At 41.0% G+C, this 18418-nt stretch overlaps 1 protein-coding gene across 2 annotated transcripts in view; it reads right to left on the reverse strand.

Annotated features, from left to right (window-relative positions):
- LOC100346600 (zinc finger protein 717-like) overlaps positions 1–18418 on the reverse strand; it is a 48041-nt gene that overhangs the window by 4979 nt on the left and 24644 nt on the right. For both annotated transcript variants that reach the window (XM_070058387.1, XM_070058388.1), the window contains exons 2-3: positions 3433–3559; positions 3096–3188 (exon numbers count right to left, since the gene is read on the reverse strand). In XM_070058387.1, coding sequence (XP_069914488.1) covers positions 3096–3188; positions 3433–3559 — 220 coding nt within the window. The remainder of the gene's footprint in view (positions 1–3095; positions 3189–3432; positions 3560–18418) is intronic.

Genomic DNA, 18418 nt, shown 5'->3' on the forward strand with positions numbered 1-18418 from the left:
TGGGAACCTGTGATACACCAGGGAAGACTAGATGAATTCTAGAGTTTTGGCTTCAGACCAGTTAGACCTAAGTGTTGCAGACATCTGGGAAGTGAGCTAATAGAGGACCTCTTTCTCTTTCTTTCTCCTCTAACTATCACTCTGCCTTTCACAAAGATGAAATAACTATAAAATATTTTGAAGAATGGACAAATATTTAATAAAAATATTCACCCACTACCTAGCAACCATTTTTTTCCCTGTCCTTTTTCTCCAGTTTATTTTTACAAAAATTGTGTGCTTTTTGCTTCTCTGATATCTCAACCATAAGCATGAGAAAGTATTACTGATTATTAACTTGCAGGTGGAGAAGAGTGAAATGTGCGTGTACTTTAAGCAGGACAACATTTAAGGAGTAGGATTTGAATCTATGAGTGTCTCATGCTCAGTCTTCCTAGGTAAACATCATTTGTGGGATTTTTCAAATGAAAAACTGCTTGGTCTCTACTCTATGACAGCTTCCCCAAATTCCTAAGGACACCCAACACCTTCAGCTTCTCAGAAGTACAACAGATACAGAAAATTCCCAATATACCACTTTAGTTAAACACACCCAATCAGTTTGAAGAATTTGTTTCTGCAAACCGGGATGTGCTCATCTTCTTTGAAAGTGTTTTCTAGCTCATTCTGAAATCATCAGTGCTGGTTACCTCCTCTAAATTCTTTCTAGAAACATTCCTGTGTGATAATTTGAATTTCTGGAGGCTTTTGATCAGTTGCCTCCTATTTTCACTGAATGCTTCATTTCCTATGCTTTTCTTATCTTTTTATTTGCTTATTTTTCAATGACACTGAAAAATAAGAGAGAAATCATACTTCAAACTCCACCCTTAAAGAAATCTGAGCCACTCAACATAAACCCACGAGGCTACTTGACCTTGGGTCTCAAAAGCTCATTACTTTCTTGGTGAGTCTAGGATCACTTATTTTCATGTTTTATATAAGTTTGTGATTAGTTTATGATTTCTTTTTTTTTTTCAAAGATTTACTTTATTTATTTGAAATCTTGAATTATAGACAGACATAGAGACAGAGAGAAGTCTTCCATCTACTGGTTCACTCCCCATATTGACACAACAACCAATGCTGGGCCAAGATGAAGTTAGCAGCCAGGAGTGTCTTTCTTGTCTCCCACATGGATACAGGGGGCCAAGTACTTGGGCCAACCTCTTCCCATTTCTCAGGTGCATTAGCAGAGAGCTGCATTAGAAGAGGACCACCTGGGACTTGAACTGGCACCCATATGCAATGCTAGTGTTGCAGGCTGGAGCTTTAACACACTGCACCACAGTGTCATTCCTAGCTTCATAACTTCTGATGTCACAGCACAGAGGCTTACTCATGACCATCTTTTTTTTTTTAAAGATTTATTTATTTATTTTAAAGTCAGCGTTACAAGAGAGAGGAGAGGCAAAGAGAGAGTAAGGTCTTGATCCAATGGTTCACTCCCCAATTGGCCACAACCACCAAAACTATGCTGATCTGAAGCCAGGAGCCAGGAGCTTCTTCTGGATCTCCCTCAGGTGTCCAAGGACTTAGACCATCTTCTACTGCTTTCCCAGGCCATAGCTAAGAGCTGGATTGGAAGTGGAGCAACTGGGTCTTGAACTAGTGCCCATATGGGATGCTGGTGCTTCAGGCTAGGGTGTTAATTCACTGTGCCACAACGCTGGCCACATGACCATCTTTTAGCATTTCCTTATTTACTTACTTGAGAGTCAGAGAGACAGAATGAGAGATAAAGACAGACTGAAACAGGTTTGCCAACTATAGGCTCACTCCTCAAATGTTTCCAACAGACTATAATTTTCTTATTTATTTGAGAGGCACAGAGGAAAAAAAAGGAAAGAGACTAAGAAAGATAGAGTTCACATTTATTGATTCAGTCCTGAGAAAGTTCTATGCCTGGGCAAAATCATGAGTGGGAGCTCAATCTGAGCAATGAGTTAGAAATAAATTTCCGGGGGCTGGCATTGTGGCATAGCAGGTAAAGCCACCACCTGCAGTGCCAACATCACTTATGGGCACCAGTTTAAGTCCTAGCTGCTCCACTTCTGATCCAGCATTCTGCTACAGCTTGGGAAAGCACTAGAAGATGGCCAAAGTCCTTGGACCCTTTTACCGATGTGGGAGACCTGGAAGAAGCTCCTGGCTCCTAGCTTCAGATCAGTACAACTCCAGCCATGACAGCCAATTGGGAAGTAAACCAGTGGATGGAAGACCTTTCTCTCTTTCTCTCCCTGCCTCTTCTTCTCTCTCTCTGACTTTCAAATAAATAAATAAATCATTTAAAAAAAAAACAGAAACAGGCTGATGCCATGGCTCAATAGGCTAATCGTCTACCTTTGGCACCGGCACACCTGGTTCTAGTCCTGGTTTGGACACCGGATTCTGTCCCGGTTGCCCCTCTTCCAGGCCAGCTCTCTGCTGTGGCCTGGGAGTGCAGTGGAGGATGGCCCAGTTCCTGGGGCCTGAACCTGCATGGGAGACCAGGAGAAACAGCTGGCTCCTGCCTTCGGATCAGTGGGTCAAGTAGCCTCGTGGAGACAAGAAAGTGTGCCAGCTGCAGAGTGCTGGCTGTGGAAGCCATAGGAGGGTGAACAAACAGTAAAGGAAGACCTTTCTCTTTGTCTCTCTCTCTCTCTCACTGTCCACTCTGCCAGTCAAAAAAAAAAAAAAAAAAAAGAAACATTAAGTTTAAAAAAAATAAGTTTCTATATTTTGCCTAACTAACAAGTACTGAAGAAACTAATAAGTGCATGAAGGAAGAGGTATGAAAGTATAGAGAAGGACAAGTTAGAATTTGGGGAATGTATCAAACCTAAATAAAAGCCTTAGTAACATCAGAAAATGACTGGATTTTTTTTTTATTTTCAAAGAACCTCTTTACAAAGAATAAAAGGTAGGAAGATACTGGTATCTCTAAATGCCTGTGTCTGATGCACAAAACCAGCTGTCATCAGGAGTAAGGCTTGAGAAAAATTCATGCAAAGAACACCAGTCAACATCTGCACTCTTTCTGCCTTGGCCTCCCTGTATCTTATGTGCAGACTGACCTGAAAGACTCTGATTCATGCATTCTTCCAACATCCATGGCTCTACTCCTTGCTCCAACTTGAAGATCAAGTCAGGTTTGGTAATGCAGTGCCCTATTAAAGGAAACAATGTAAGACTTTGTGAAATCACTATCTTGGGTTATTTAAAGGACTACAGCTTGGTTCAGGAGCTATGCAACAAATGTTCCAATTTGAATCTTTTGTTAGATGGTAGATATTCAGATTATTCATGGACTCAAATTCTATAGCTGCCCAATATTAAACATTATAAAGTATTCCCTTATTTGTCAAATAGCAAGAAAATGTTATCACTGGGCATGTGATGGTTTTTACTCACCCAAGGAGAAGAGGCTACTGTAGGTCTCCAGCATCACATCTCTGTACAGGGTTTTCTGAGCATTGTTCATTTTCTGCCATTCCTCCCAGCTAAAGTACACAGCCAGGTCTTCAAATGCTATCATCACCTGTAACATTACACTTCCAGTCAAAACAATTTTTTTTTAACTTTTATTTAATGAATATAAATTTCCAAGTACAGCTTATGGATTACAATGGCTTCCCCCACATAACGTCCCTCCCACCCGCAACCCTCCACTTTTCTGCTCCCTCTCCCCTTCCATTCACGTCAAGATTCATTTTCAATTCTCTTTATATACAGAAGATCAGTTTAGCATACATTAAGTAAAGATTTCAACAGTTTGCTCCCACACAGAAACATAAAGTGAAAAATACTGTTTGAGTACTAGTTATAGCATTAAATCTCAATGTACAGCACACTAAGGACAAAGATCCTACATGAGGAGTAAGTGCACAGTGACTCCTGTTGTTGACTTAACAAATTGACACTCTTGTTTATGGCATCAGTAATCACCCGAGGCTCTTGTCATGAGCTGCCAAGGCTATGGAAGCCCCCTGAGTTCACTGACTCTGATCATATTTAGACAAGGCCATGGTCAAAGTGGAAGTTCTATCCTCCCTTCAGAGAAAGGTACCTCCTTCTTTGATGACCCGTTCTTTCCACTGGGATCTCACTCACAGAGATCTTTCATTTAGGTCTTTTTTTTTTTGTTTTCCCAGAGTGTCTTGGCTTTCCATGCCTGAAATACTCTCATGGGCATTTCCGCCACATCCAAATGCCTTAAGGGCTGATTCTGAGGCAAAGTGCTGTTTAGGACATCTGCCATTCTATGGGTCTGCTGTGTATCTCGCTTCCCATGTTGGATCATTCTCTCCCTTTTTGATTCTATCAGCTAGAATTTGCAGGCACTATTCTTGTTTATGTGATCCCTTTGGCTCTTAGTCCTATCATTATGATCAATTGTGAACAGAAATTGATCACTGGGACTAGTGAGATGGCATTGGTACATGCCACCTTGATGGGATTGAATTGGAATCCCCTGGTATGTTTCTAACTCTACCGTTTGAGGTAAGTCAGCTTGAGCATGTCCCGAATTGCACATCTCTTCCCTCTCTTATTCCCACTCTTACATTTAACAGGAATCACTTTTCAGTTAAGTTTCAGCACTTAAGAAGAATTGTGTATTGGTTACAGTATTCAACCAAAAGTATTAAGTAGAACAAACAAAAAAATACTAAGAGGGATAACATTAAGTTGCTCATCAACAGTCAGGGTGAGGGCTGATCAAGTCACCGTTTCTCATAGTGTTCATTTCACTTTAACAGGTTTCCTTTTTGGTGCTCAGTTAGTTGTCACCTATCAAGGAGAACAAGTGGTATTTGTCCCTTTGGGATTGGCTTATTTCACTCAGCATAATGTTTTCCAAATTCCTAACAGGGATCACTTTTCAGTTAAAATTTAAATACCCAAGAATAATTGTGTGTTAATTACAGAGTTCAACCAATGGTACTAGAACAAAAAAAATACTAAAATGGATAAAGTATTACATTGTACATCAACCGTCAGGACAAGAGCTGATCAAGTCACTGTTTCTCATAGTGTCCATTTCACTTCAACAAGTTTCCCCTTTGGTGCTCAGGTAGTTGTTGCCGATCACGGAGAACATATGATATTTGTCCCTTTGGGACTGGCTCAATTCACTCAGCATGATGTTTTCCAAATTCCTCCATCTTGCTGCAAATGATCGGGTTTCGTTGTTTTTGACTGCTGTATAGTATTCTATAGAGTACATGTCCCATAATTTCTTTATCCAGTCTACTGTTGATGGGCATTTGAGTTGGTTCCAGGTCTTAGCTATTGTGAATTGAGCTGCAATAAACATTAATGTGCAGACAGCTTGTTTGTTTGCCAATTTAATTTCCTTTGGGTAAAATCCAAGGAGTGGGATGGCTGGGTTGAATGGTAGGGTTATCTTCAGGTTTCTGAGGAATCTCCAGACTGACTTCCATAGTGGCTTAATCAATTTGCATTGCCACCAACAGTGGGTTAGTGTCCCTTTTTCCCCACATCCTCACCAGCATCTGTTGTTGGTAGATTTCTGAATGTGAGCCATTCTAACCGGGGTGGGTGAAACCTCATTGTGGTTTTGATTTGCATTTCCCTGATTGCTAATGATCTTGAACATTTTTTCATGTGTCTGTTGGCCATTTGGATTTCCTCTTTTGAAAAATGTCTATTGAGATCCTTGGCCCATCTCTTAAGTGGGTTGTTCATTCTGATGTTGTGGAGTTTCTTGATTTCTTTGTAGATTCTGGTTATCAACCCTTTATCAGTTGCATAGTTTGCAAATATTTTTCCCCATTCTGTCGGTTGTCTCTTCACTTTCCTGTTTCTTTTGCAGTACAGAAACTTCTCAATTTGATGCAATCCCAAATGTTAATTTTGGCTTTGACTGCCTGAGCTTCTGGGGTGTTTTCCAAGAAGTCATTGCCAGTACCTATCTCTTGCAGGGTTTTTCCAATGCTCTGTAATAATTTGATGGTGTCAGGTCATAGATTTAAGTCTTTAATCCATGTTGAGTGATTTTTGTGTAAGGTGAAAGGTAGGGGTCTTGCTTCATGATTCTGCATGTGGAAATCCAATTTTCCCAGCACCATTTATTGAAGAGACTGTCCTTACTCCAGGGATTGGTTTTGAATCCTTGATCAAATATGAGTTGGCTGTAGATGTTTGGATTGATTTCTGGTGTTTCAATTCTGTTCCATTGGTCTATGCATCTGTTTCTGTACCAGTACCATGCTGTTTTGATTACAACTGCCATGTAGTATGTCCTGAAATCTGGTATTGTGATGCCTCCAGCTTTGTTTTTGTTGTACAAGATTGCTTTAGCTATTCGAGGTCTCCTGTGTCTCCATATGAATTTCAGCATCATTTTTTCCAGATCTGAGAAGAAGGTCTTCGGTATCTTGATTGGTATTGCATTGAATCTATAAATTGCTTTTGGGAGGCTGGCGCCGCGGCTCACTAGGCTAATCCTCCACCTTGTGGCGCCAGCACACGGGGTTCTAGTCCCAGTCGGGGCACCGGATTTTGTCCCAGTTGCCCCTCTTCCAGGCCAGCTCTCTGCTGTGGCCAGGGAGTGCAGTGGAGGATGGCCCAAGTACTTGGGTGCTGCACCCCATGGGAGACCAGGAGAAGTACCTGGCTCCTGCCATCGGATCAGCGTGGTGCGCTGGCTGCAGTGCGCTGGCTGCGGCGGCCATTGAAGGGTGAACCAACGGCAAAGGAAGACCTTTCTCTCTGTTTCTCTCTCACTGTCCACTCTGCCTGTCAAAAAAATAAAAAAAAAATTGCTTTTGGGAAATGGAGATTTTGATGATATTGACTCTTCCAATCCATGAGCATGGAAGATTTTTCCATTTCTTGGTATCCGCTTCTATTTCTTTCTTTAAGGTTTTGTAATTTTCATCATACAGATCTTTAACGTCCTTGGTTAAGTTTATTCCAAGGTATTTGATTGTTTTTGTAGCTATTGTGAATGGGATTGATCTTAGAAGTTCTTTCTCAGCCGTGGCATTGCCTGTGTATACAAAGGCTGTTGATTTTTGTGCATTGATTTTATACCCTGCTACTTTGCCAAAATCTTCTATGAGTTCCAATAGTCTCTTAGTAGAGTTCTTTGGGTCTCTAAATAAAGAATCATATCATCTGCAAAGAGGGATAGTTTGAGTTCTTCCTTCCCAATTTGTATCCCTTTAATTTCTTTTTCTTGTCTGATGGCTCTGGCTAAAACTTCCAAAACTATGTTAAATAGCAGTGGTGAGAGTGGGCATCCCTGCTGGGACCAGATCTCAGTGGAAATGCTTCCAACTTTTCCCCATTCAATAGGATGTTGGTCGTGGGTTTTTCATAGATTGCTTTGAATTGAGGAATGTTCCTTCCAAACCCAGTTTGCTTAGAGTTTTCATCATGAAAGGGTGTTGTATTTTATCAAATGCTTTCTTGGCGTCTATTGAGATAATCATATGGTTTTTCTTCTGCAGTCTGTTAATGTGGTGTATCACATTGATTGTTTTGCGCACATTAAACCACCCCTGCATACCAGGGATAAATCCCACTTGGTCTTGGTGGATGATCTTTCTGATGTGTTGTTGCATTCTATTGGCAAGAATTTTATTGAGGATTTTTGCGTCTATGTTCATCAGGGATATTGGTCTGTAATTCTCTTTCAATGTTGCATCTTTTTCCGGCTTAGGAATTAAGGTGATGCTGGCCTCATAGAAAGAATTTGGGAGGACTCCCTCTTTTTCAATTGTTCTGAATAGTTTGAGAAGAACTGGAGTCAGTTCTTCTTTAAATGTCTGGCAGAATTCAGCAGTGAATCCATCTGGTCCTGGGCTTTTCTTTGTTGGAAGGGCCTTTATTACTGTATCAATTTCTGTCTCAGTTATGGGTCTGTTTAGGTTTTCGATGTCTTCCTGGTTCAATTTAGGTAGGTTGCATGTGTCCAGGAATCTATCCTTTTCTGATAGGTTTCCCTGTTTGCTGGCATACAAGTCCTTGTAGTAATTTCTGCTGATTCTTTTTATTTCTGTGGTGTCTGTTGTTACGTTTCCTTTTTCATCTCTGATTTTATTGATTTGGGTCTTTTCATTTTTTAGTTAGTTGGGCCAATGGGGTGTCAATTTTGTTTATTTTTTCAAAAAACCAGCTCCTCGTTTGGCTGATTTTTTGTAATTTTTTTTTTGGATTCTATCCTGTTGATTTCTTCTCTGATTTTAATTATTTCTCTCCTCCTACTAGATTTGGGTCTGGTTTGCTGTAGATTTTCTAGATCCTTGAGGTGCATTGAAAGCTCATCTATTTGGTGCCTTTCCAATTTCTTGATGTAGGCACCTATTGATATAAACTTTCCTCTTAACACTGCTTTTGCTGCATCCCGTAAGTTTTGGTATGTTGTGCTGTTATCTTCATTTACTTCTAGAAAGTTTTTGATTTCTCTTTTGATTTCTTCTATGACCCATTGTTCATTCAGGAGCATGTTGTTCAATCTCCATGTGTTTGCGTATGCTCTAGGGATTCCTGAGTTGCTAATTTCCAACTTCATTCCTTTATGGTCTGAGAAGCTGCATGGTATGATTCTAATTCTTTTGAAGTTACTGAGACTTGCTTTATGGCCTAGTATGTGGTCAATCCTAGAGAAGGTTCCATGTACAGCTGAGAAGAATGTAAAATCTTTAGCTATGGGATTGAAAGTTCTGTATATATCTGTTAGATCCATTTGGGCTATAGTGTCATTTAAATCTACTGTTTCTTTGTTGATCTTCTGTCCCATTGATCTGTCTATTTCTGAGAGTGGAGTATTGAAGTCCCCCAGTACTATTGTATTGGGGTCTAAGTCTCCCTTTAAGTCCCTTAACAAATCTTTTAAATAAACGGTGCCCTGTAGTTAGGTGCATATACATTGATAATTGTTATATCTTCCTGTTGAATTGATCCCTTAATCATTATATAGTGCCCCTCTTTGTCTCTCCTAACAGTTTTTGTGGTAAAGTTTATGTTGTCCAATATTAAGATGGCTACGCCCACTCTTTTTTCATTTCTGTTGGTATGGTATATCTTTTTCCAGCCTTTCACTTTCAGTCTGTATGCATCTTTGTTGGAAAGATATGTTTCTTGTAAGCAGCAAACAGATGGATTTTGTTCCTTAACCCAATCAGCCAATCCGTGTCTTTTAACTGGACAGTTCAGGCCATTCACGTTCAATGTGACTAATGATAAGTGGTAACTTTGCCCTGCCATTTGCCAAAGATAAGTTCTAATATATGCTTTGAATTCCCTGTGATCTTTTGCTGTGAGCTTTCCTTCCTTGGTTTCCTTCCTTTACCTTCTTTCGTACTGATGACCGTGTTTCTTTGTTTCTGTGTGTAACACATCTTTAAGCATCTTTTCCAGGGCTGGACGAGTGGCAACAAATTCTTTCAATTTCTGTTTGCTATGAAAAGTCTTTATTTCACCCTCATTCACAAATGAGAGCTTTGCAGGATATAATATTCTGGGCTGGCAGTTGTTCTCTCTTAGTACCTGGACTATATCTCGCCATTCTCTCCTAGCTTGTAGGGTTTCTGATGAGAAGTCAGCTGTGAGTCTGATTGGAGATCCTCTGAGAGTAATCTGACATTTCTCTCTTGCACATTTTAGGATCTTTTCTTTATGTTTCACTGTGAAGAGTTTAATTACAACGTGTCGTGGTTAGGATCTCTTTTGGTCATGTTTATTAGGGGTTCTATGAGCTTCCTGCACTAGGATGTCTCTGTCCTTCTCCAAATCCGGAAAGTTCTGCTAGTATCTCACTAAAAAGGCCTTCTAATCCTTTCTTCCTCTCCATATTAACTCTGTCAACATATTATCTCTGTCACAAAACAAACATTGACAGTTGTGTATGGATCTGAAGGAAAAAAGGAAGGATATGGTTTCACATTAGTCTTGTTGAGTGTTCAGAAAGCCACACAGAGCATTCAACAGAGTCAAACCCATTACCTACAGGCTGTGAGAAATGGCCAAGCTGGAGGAAAACAGGAGGTTCAAATAACAAAGGCCACATCTGTCAAGGGGAATTGCACAGCAGGCTAAAAGAGGGGCAATACTGACTCTTGAATGGGCTAATGTTAAGGAGAAGTATGCAGAAGCATTGAGAAAAAAAGGCAAGAAACCATCAGTGAAACTACAATGGGAATGAACAGAAAATAATTTCCAGGAAAACACCATGCATATCATTTCCAATATGTCAGAGAAAAAATATATTAAAAGACAGGGCAGAAATTTAGCTTAGTGCTTATGATGCCACCTCAGAGTGTCTATGTTTGATTTCCAATGCCAGCTTCAGTTTTTAGCTCCCAGCTAATGCAAACCTGGGGAAGCAATGGTGATGTCACCAATGAAGGAGGCCTAGATTCCATTCCTCAATCCTGGCTTCAGTCCTGCCCCACCTCTGTTTGGTATGGTTATCTAGGAAGTGAATTAATGTGTCAATGCTCTCTCTCAGTCCTTCAACTTCTTTCTCTATCAAGCTAATAAATATTTTTAAGTAAGAGAGAAAATACAGGTAAGACAAAGAATACAAATTAGCTTTTGCCCTTGTCTATGATTATTCTACTGATAAACAATTGAAATAACATTATACCTAATTAAAATGAAAGCAATGGAAATACTTGCCCAAAACATTCAAATGATAAACATTTGAAGTAACATTATACATAATTAAAGTGAAAGCAATGGAATTATTTGCCCAAAAAGAGAACCTGGGAATGTCTGCAGTACAATCTGCACTTGTGATTCACTGAGAAAAATGCTTAGAGATTTGTTTAAGAACCTGCAATAGTCACCAGAATTGTGATGCAGCAGGCTAAGCCTCCACCATCAATGCTGGCATCCCATGTAAACAGAGGATTCGAGTCCTTGCTGCTCCACTCCAGTCTAGTTCCCTGCTAATCTGATTGAAAGAGAAGTGAAAATGACCTGAGTATTTGGACCCTTCCACCAATGTGGGAGACCCATGGTGTTCCAGGCTGCTGGCTTTGGCCTGGCCCAGTCCCAGCCATTGTGGGCATTTGGGGAATGAACAGTAGATAGAAGATATCTCCTTTTTTCTCGCTGTCTCTCCCAATCTCTGTAAGTCAGCCTTTCAAATAAATAATCTTAAAAAATAAATGAGCCTCCAGTACATTCTTTTCTCCACACATTCCTTATCCTATTCCAGAATCCAATTCAGCTTCTCAAAGGTATTAAGGACTCCATTACTCTAACAATTCAAAAACAAACTTAACTGTTTCAGACAACATGGCCCAAAAGTGTAGCATATTGTGCTTAGTTTCAACTCAATTCATGTAACAAATATATATTTTGCTATAGCAACAGAAAGATACCAAACTGCATTATTATAGATACAGTAATGTTTCATAATCATGCCAAATTCATAATTCATTTCTGTATATTCCATGAGAGCAAATTTAATGTTTATTTTTCTATTTTAAAATTTTTAAAAGATTTATTTATTTATTTGAAAGTCAGAGTTACACAGAGAGAGGAGAGGCTGAGAGAGAGAGAGAGAGAGAGAGGTCTTCCATCTGCTGGTTCAGTCCCCAATTGGCTGCAATGGCTGCAACTGCACCAATCTGAAGCCAGGAACCAGTAGTTTCTGGGTCTCCCACCTGGGTGAAGGGGCCCAAGGACCTGGGCCATCTTCCACTGCTTTCCCAGGACATAGCAGAGCTGTAGCAGAAGTGGAACAGCAGGGTCTCAAACCGGTGCCCATATGGGATGCTGATGCTTTAGACCAGGGCATTAACCCACTGAGCCACAGAGCTGTCCCCATATTTTCCATTTTAACTAACTAGTATACTGGGATAGAGATTAAACAGAACTTATCATTGGTTTAATGAAAGCATTATCTACATGTTGTTTAAAATAATAGTGTAAAAGTAAAAAGAAATGTTAAGAGTGTTCAAATAAATGAGGTTATCAGAGATAAACATTACATTGTTATTAAAGTTTATACTAAAGAAAGTTAACAAATACACATAATGTATTTTTAATGCAGTGCACTTTACCAGTAATGATTCTAAATAGACCTTTTCCCTTCACAAATCCCTGGATTGGGGCTGGCACTGTGGTCTAGCCAGTAAAGCTGCCTCCTGCAGACTGGCATCCCATAAAGGCACTGGTTTGATTCCCAGCTGCTCCACTTCTGATCCAGTTTTCTGTTATGGCCTGGGAAAGCAGTAGAAAATGGCCCAAGTCCTTGGGCCCCTGCACCCATGTGGGAGACCCAGAAGAATCTCCTAGATCCTGGCTTTGGATAGGCACAACTCTGGCCATTGCAGCCAACTGGGGAGTGAACCAGCAAATGGAAGATCTCTCTCTCTCTCTCTCTCTCCCTCTCTCTGTGTGTAACTCTTTCAAAAAAATAAATAAATCTTTTTTAAAAAGACCCTGAATTTCACCATTTCACTTGACTTAACCCATGAGATACCAGTAAATGTGATAGAAATAGACAATTTGTTAAAAGATTTATTTACTTGAAAGAGTTACACAAAGAGAGAAGGAGAGGCAGAGAAAGAGAGAGAGAGAGAGAGAGAGAGAGAGAGGGAGGGTGGGAGAAAGAGAGGTCTTTGAACTGCAGGTTCACTCCCCAGATGGCTGCAATGACTGGAGCTGTGTAGATCCAAAGATATGAGCCAGGAGCTTCTTCCAGGTCTCCCACAAGGGAGCAGGGGCCAAAGGACTCGGGCCATCTTCTACTGCTTTCCTAGGGTGTAGCAAAGAGCTGGATCAGAAGTAGAGCAGCCGAGTCTCAAAGTGACATCCACATGGGATCTGGCACTGCAGGCGGTGGCTTTACCTGCTATGCCACAGAACCAGCCAGAGAAATAGACAATTGGTAAAGTATTTGCCTTCTCAAATTTTCTTTTTCTGACAGTTATCTTCTGAAAAACCCTGGGGCCTGCCTGTTGAAGTGATAGTATGTAGGGTGGCACTGTGGCTCACTAGGCTAATCCTCCTCCTGCAGCACAGGTACTCCAGGTTCTAGTCCAGGTTGGGGTGCTGGTTCTGTCCCAGTTGCCCCTATTCCAGTCCAGCTCTTCGCTGTGGCCTGGGAGTGCAGCGGAGGATGGCCCAAGTGCTTAGGCCCTGCACCCGCATGGGAGACCAGGAGGAAGCACCTGGTTCCTAGCTTTGAATCAGCACAGCATGCCAGACATAGCAGCCATTTGGGGGGTGAACCAATGGAAGGAAGACCTTTCTCTCTTTCTCTCTCTCTAACTCTGCCTGTCAAAAACAAAAACAAACAAAAAAAAGAGATAATATGTAGCCAAGATTCACCATAAACCCCAGACACTTAAGTGAAGCCTCAATCAGTTTCCCAAATGACTAAACTCTCATTTCTACTCCTGGACTGATCATAGGAACTGCCCAGCTGAGTGCAGCCCATAACTCAGAGTCAGAACTGCAAATCAAATGGCTATCTGTGAAACCATTGTGTTTTCTGATTTGTCGTACATCAAATGCTGATATATATCAGTAAGTATGGCAGAAAGTTTAATTACATGCAAACTACAATACATACAACCTGAAAATTTCATTTAGAAGTTCAAATAAAACAGGGCCAGCATTGTCACATAGCAAGAAAACCTGCCGTGTGCAATGCAAGCACCCCATGTGGGCACTGGTTCATGTTCTGGCTCTTCTGCTTTTGATCCAGCTTCCTGCTGATGGCCTGAGAAAAGCAATGGAAGATGATCCAAATACTTGGGCAAATGCTACCAATGTGGGAGATCCAGATGAAGATCTTGGTTCCTGGACTCATTCTTTCCCGGCCCTGCTCAATGTGGCCATCTGTGATGTGAACAAGCAGAAGGAAGATCTCTCTGGGTCTCTCCTCTATATACAACATTTCCAAATAAACTTTTTAAAAACTTAGAAAAAGCTCCTATAAACACAATTTTGCCTATCAATCAGACCTTAGAAAAGCTGCTGATAAAAAAAAAAAAAAAAAAAAGCCCTGAGATTCACACAAATAAATTATCTGGAGACCATAAGGTTGTTCCTCACATTTTGGCTTATATATGGTCATTGCGTTCTTTTGGTTTATATTTTAAGAAGCTTATTATCACATGAATCTGATTTAATATAATTTTACTATTTCAGAAAGCAGGATAAAGGTTCACAGTAATTTTCTGTATCTGCATGTATACTACATATTGTAAAAGAAGAATTACTGAAAGGGGGAAAATTTTTATGATATATTTTTTATTTTTCTTAAAGATTATTTATTTGAAAGTCAAAGTTACACAGAGAGAGGAGAAGCAGAGAGAGAGGTCTTCCATCTGATGGCTCACTCTGCAAATGGCTGCAATGGCCAGAGCTACACCAACAGAAGCCAGGACCCAGGAGCTTCTTCCAGATCTCCCACATGGGTGCAGGGACCCAAGGACTTGGGCCATCTTCTACTGATTTCCCGGGCCATAGCAGAGAGCTGGATCAGAAGTGGAACAGCCGATTATTGAACCCGTGCTGATATGGAATGTGGGCACATCAGGCCAGGGCATTAACCCGCTGTGCCACAGCACCGGCCTCATGATATGCTTTTTGAAGTCACACACTCCAAACATAGCATTAGTAGCAAAAGGGAAGACATGCTCAGGAAAGTTTTCTAAAGTAGTACTATTTGAACTGGTGACAATTTCTGAAATGGATCTGAAAAATAAATGTTTTTTAATTAAGTGTGGCAAGATAGAGAACATTAGACAGAAGTTAGGGTGCCAGGTATTTACAAATCATGGGACACTACACAAAGCACTTTTCTCCTGAAAAACAATTTGTTTCATCTTTTTTACAGAGATCCTGGCAAAACTTCCTTGAGCTACCAGGAAGGACTATTAGAATACAGGTGTCAGGAGTCCTCCAAGATGGCAGATTAGGGAGGGAGCACACTGATAGTCTGGGAAAAGATAGTTTAATAAAAGTGGAGATACTGTAGTTTCAGGGAAGAGTTGGCAAAAAAAATTGCAGAGGAAACTCTTCTGGAACTAGTGGGACATGGTGGACCTGTGTGAAGGGCACAGGTGCCCATGGCTCAGGACCCCAGCTGCTGAGTCTACACACCAGCGCTGGAAAGGGAGGTGAGGTGAAACCTCAGTAGCTCAAGACACATGCAGGGAAGTGGCAGGAAGAGTCTAGAGGGAATGAGGTTTGAAGCCCTGTGGGGGAAAGTCCAACAGGCTAACTAGAAGAGAGAAAAAAATAAAATAAAATAAAAGGGACCCATATGGACATGATTCTCTCTCTCCACTCACCTTACGAAGGTGAGCAAGACAAAGAGCAGGCACCATTTTAGACATACGTAAAAGTTGCACCACCTCAGGGCTGTGCCCACCCTCAACTAACCAGAAAAACCTGATTAGGGTGGGGAGAAATAACAGGAGGTTAGGACCTAGTGAATGAGTGGAGCTTATGAACTGTGACTGTGAAAAAAAAAAAAAAACACAACTGAGGGTGTGTGAGAGAATTCATGGAGTGTCTGAGAGTGAGTACTCTCAGGAGATGCTGCAAACTTGGTAACCTTAGCAACCCAGTGGGAGATTGCAGGGGAATCTGAGCTTACACTGAGGACTGCACAGATCCTTTGTGTGGTCCTTGGGACAGAGCAGACCCACAGGGGTCAGAGCTCAGACACTGACTGCCTTCAATTCTGCTCAGCTGTGTGGAATTAAACCTGGGTGTGTCACCCTTAACCCTGAAGAACCAAAGAGAGGGCTGGCACTGCCACACTGGGTTCTAGTCCCAGTCGGGGTGCCGGATTCTGTCCTGGTTGCCCCTCTTCCAGGCCAGCTCTCTGCTGTGGCCTGGGAGTGCAGTGGAGGATGGCCCAAGTGCTTGGGCCCTGCACCCCATGGGAGACCAGGATAAGTACCTGGCTCCTGCCATTGGATCAGTGTGGTGCGCCGGCTGCAGTGCGCTGGCCGCAGCGGCCATTGGAGGGTGAACCAATGGCAAAGGAAGACCTTTCTCTCTGTCTCTCTCTCTCTCACTGTCCACTCTGCCTGTTTAAAAAAAAAAAAAAGATAGCTCTCTGGCCACACCCATCACAAGCCTCTAAGGATCCACCAAAAGCAGACAGTCCACTTAACTGAATCATAGTATAACAAGAAAAACTACCACATCAAAAAAAAAAAAAAAAAAAAAAAAAAAAAAAAACAACCAAAGAATATCTCCACAATGCCAAGCAACAAATACAGAAACTGAGGAGACAAGAACAAGGAAGACATTATGATGCCCCCAAATGAATAAGTCACCTTACCCAAGGAAATTGAATTGGGAAACCAAAAAGTTGTCTACACTTTAATGTTTATTGCAGCTCAATTCACGACAGCTATGACATGGAATCAACCTAAATGCCCATCCACAGTAGACTGGATAAAGAAATTATGGGACATGTACTCTATTGAACACTATACAACAGTAAAAAAAAAAATGAAATCTGGTCATTTGCAACAAAATAGAGGAATCTGGAACACATCAGGCTGAGTGAAATAAGCCAGTCCCAAAGGGACAAATATCATATGTTCTCCCTGATCAGTGACAACTAACCGAGCACCTAAAAGGAAGCCTGTTGAAGTGAAATGGACACTATAAGAAACAGTGACTTGCTCACCCCTTGTACTGACTGTTGATGAACAACTTAATACTTTATCCCTTTTAGTATTTTTTTGTTCTACTTAATACTATAGGTTGAACTCTATAATTAACACACAATTATTCTTAGGTGTTTAAATTTAAATGAAAAGTGATCTCTGTTAAATATAAGAGGGGGAATAAGAGAGGGAGAAGAGGTACAATTTGGGACATGCTCAATCTGACTTGCATCAAATGGTAGAGTTAGAAACGTGCCAGGGGATTCCAATCCAATCCCAATAAGGTGGCATGTACCAATGACATCTCACTAGTCAAACTAATCAGCTTCAGTTCAGAATTGATCATAATGATAGGATTAAGAGTCAAAGGGATCACATAAGCAAGACTAGTGTCTGCTATTACTAACTGATAGAATTAAAAAGGAGAGAATGATCCAACATGGGAAGCGGGATACACAGCAGACTCATAGAATGGCAGATGTCCTAAACAGCATTCTGCCCTCAGAATCAGCCCTTAAGGCATTCAGATCTGGCTGAAGAGCCCATGAGAGGATTTTAGGGATGGAAAGCCAAGACACTCTGGCAACACACACACACACACACACACACACACACCCCTAAATGAAAATGAAAGATCTCTGTGAGATCTCAATGGAAAGAATGGGCCATCAAGGAAGGAGGTAACTTTCTCAGAAGGGAAGAGAGAAATTCCACTTTGAATATGACCTTGTCTAAATTAGATGGGAGTTGGTGAACTCAAAAGTCTTCCATAGCCTTGGCAACACATGACAAGAGCCTAGGGTGATTACTGAGGCCATAAACAAGGGTGTCAATTGTTAAATCAACAACAGGAGTCACTGTGCACTTACTCCCCATGTAGGATTTCTGTCCTTAATATGTTGTTCAATGTGAATTAATGCTATAACTAGTACTCAAACCATACTTTACACTTTGTGTTTCTGTGTGGGTGCAAACTGATGAAATCTTTACTTAATATATACTAAATTGGTCTTCTGTATATAAAGAGAATTGAAAATGAATCCTGATGTGAATGGAATGGGAGAGGGAGTGGGAGGTGGGAGGGTTGTGGGTGGGAGGGAAGTTATGGGGGGGAGCCACTGTAATACAAAAGTTGTACTTTGGAAATTTATATTCATTAAATAAAAGTTAAAGAGAAAAAGAATACAGGGGGCAGCAGCATAGCCCAGGTACCAAGTATATGACAGACTAGGTTTCACAGACCTCCATTTCTAGAGATGTTGATAGTGGAATGAAGTAATGGGCATGTGGTAGGAAGCAATGCAGATAGTGCCTCTCAGATTGGAGAGGTTATCCCTCCACCCCAGGCTGCACCCTTAAGACGACCATCTTTCTAATCCATTCACAACTCTCTTTTGAATGCTGCTCCAAAACTTCTATTACCACCAATTCTTAAAAACTAATGGATGAGGTAAGGTAATATCAAATATATCTTGTCCACTCTGGTCAGTATGATCCATAACTGCTTGGACCATGCAAGTAGGATCTTTACTTTTTAATGACTCTTGTCTCTGCTCTGAGCCTTAAGGTGTTATCTCAGAGAGCATTAAGTTGTATTATGTTAGGAAAGATTCCTATTTGTTGAGCTCTCTTCTACAAATACCCTAACAACTTCTCACTTCCAAAGGAAATGGGACTGTCCCCCAGTACCCAAACTTCCATGTTCCCCAAAACTAGGTATTGTATAAGTTCTGTAACTTCAAATGAGTAGCATTGGGCAGGCTATACAGTGC

Source organism: Oryctolagus cuniculus, chromosome 15 (genome assembly GCF_964237555.1).
Source record: "Oryctolagus cuniculus chromosome 15, mOryCun1.1, whole genome shotgun sequence".
NCBI lineage: Eukaryota > Metazoa > Chordata > Mammalia > Lagomorpha > Leporidae > Oryctolagus > Oryctolagus cuniculus.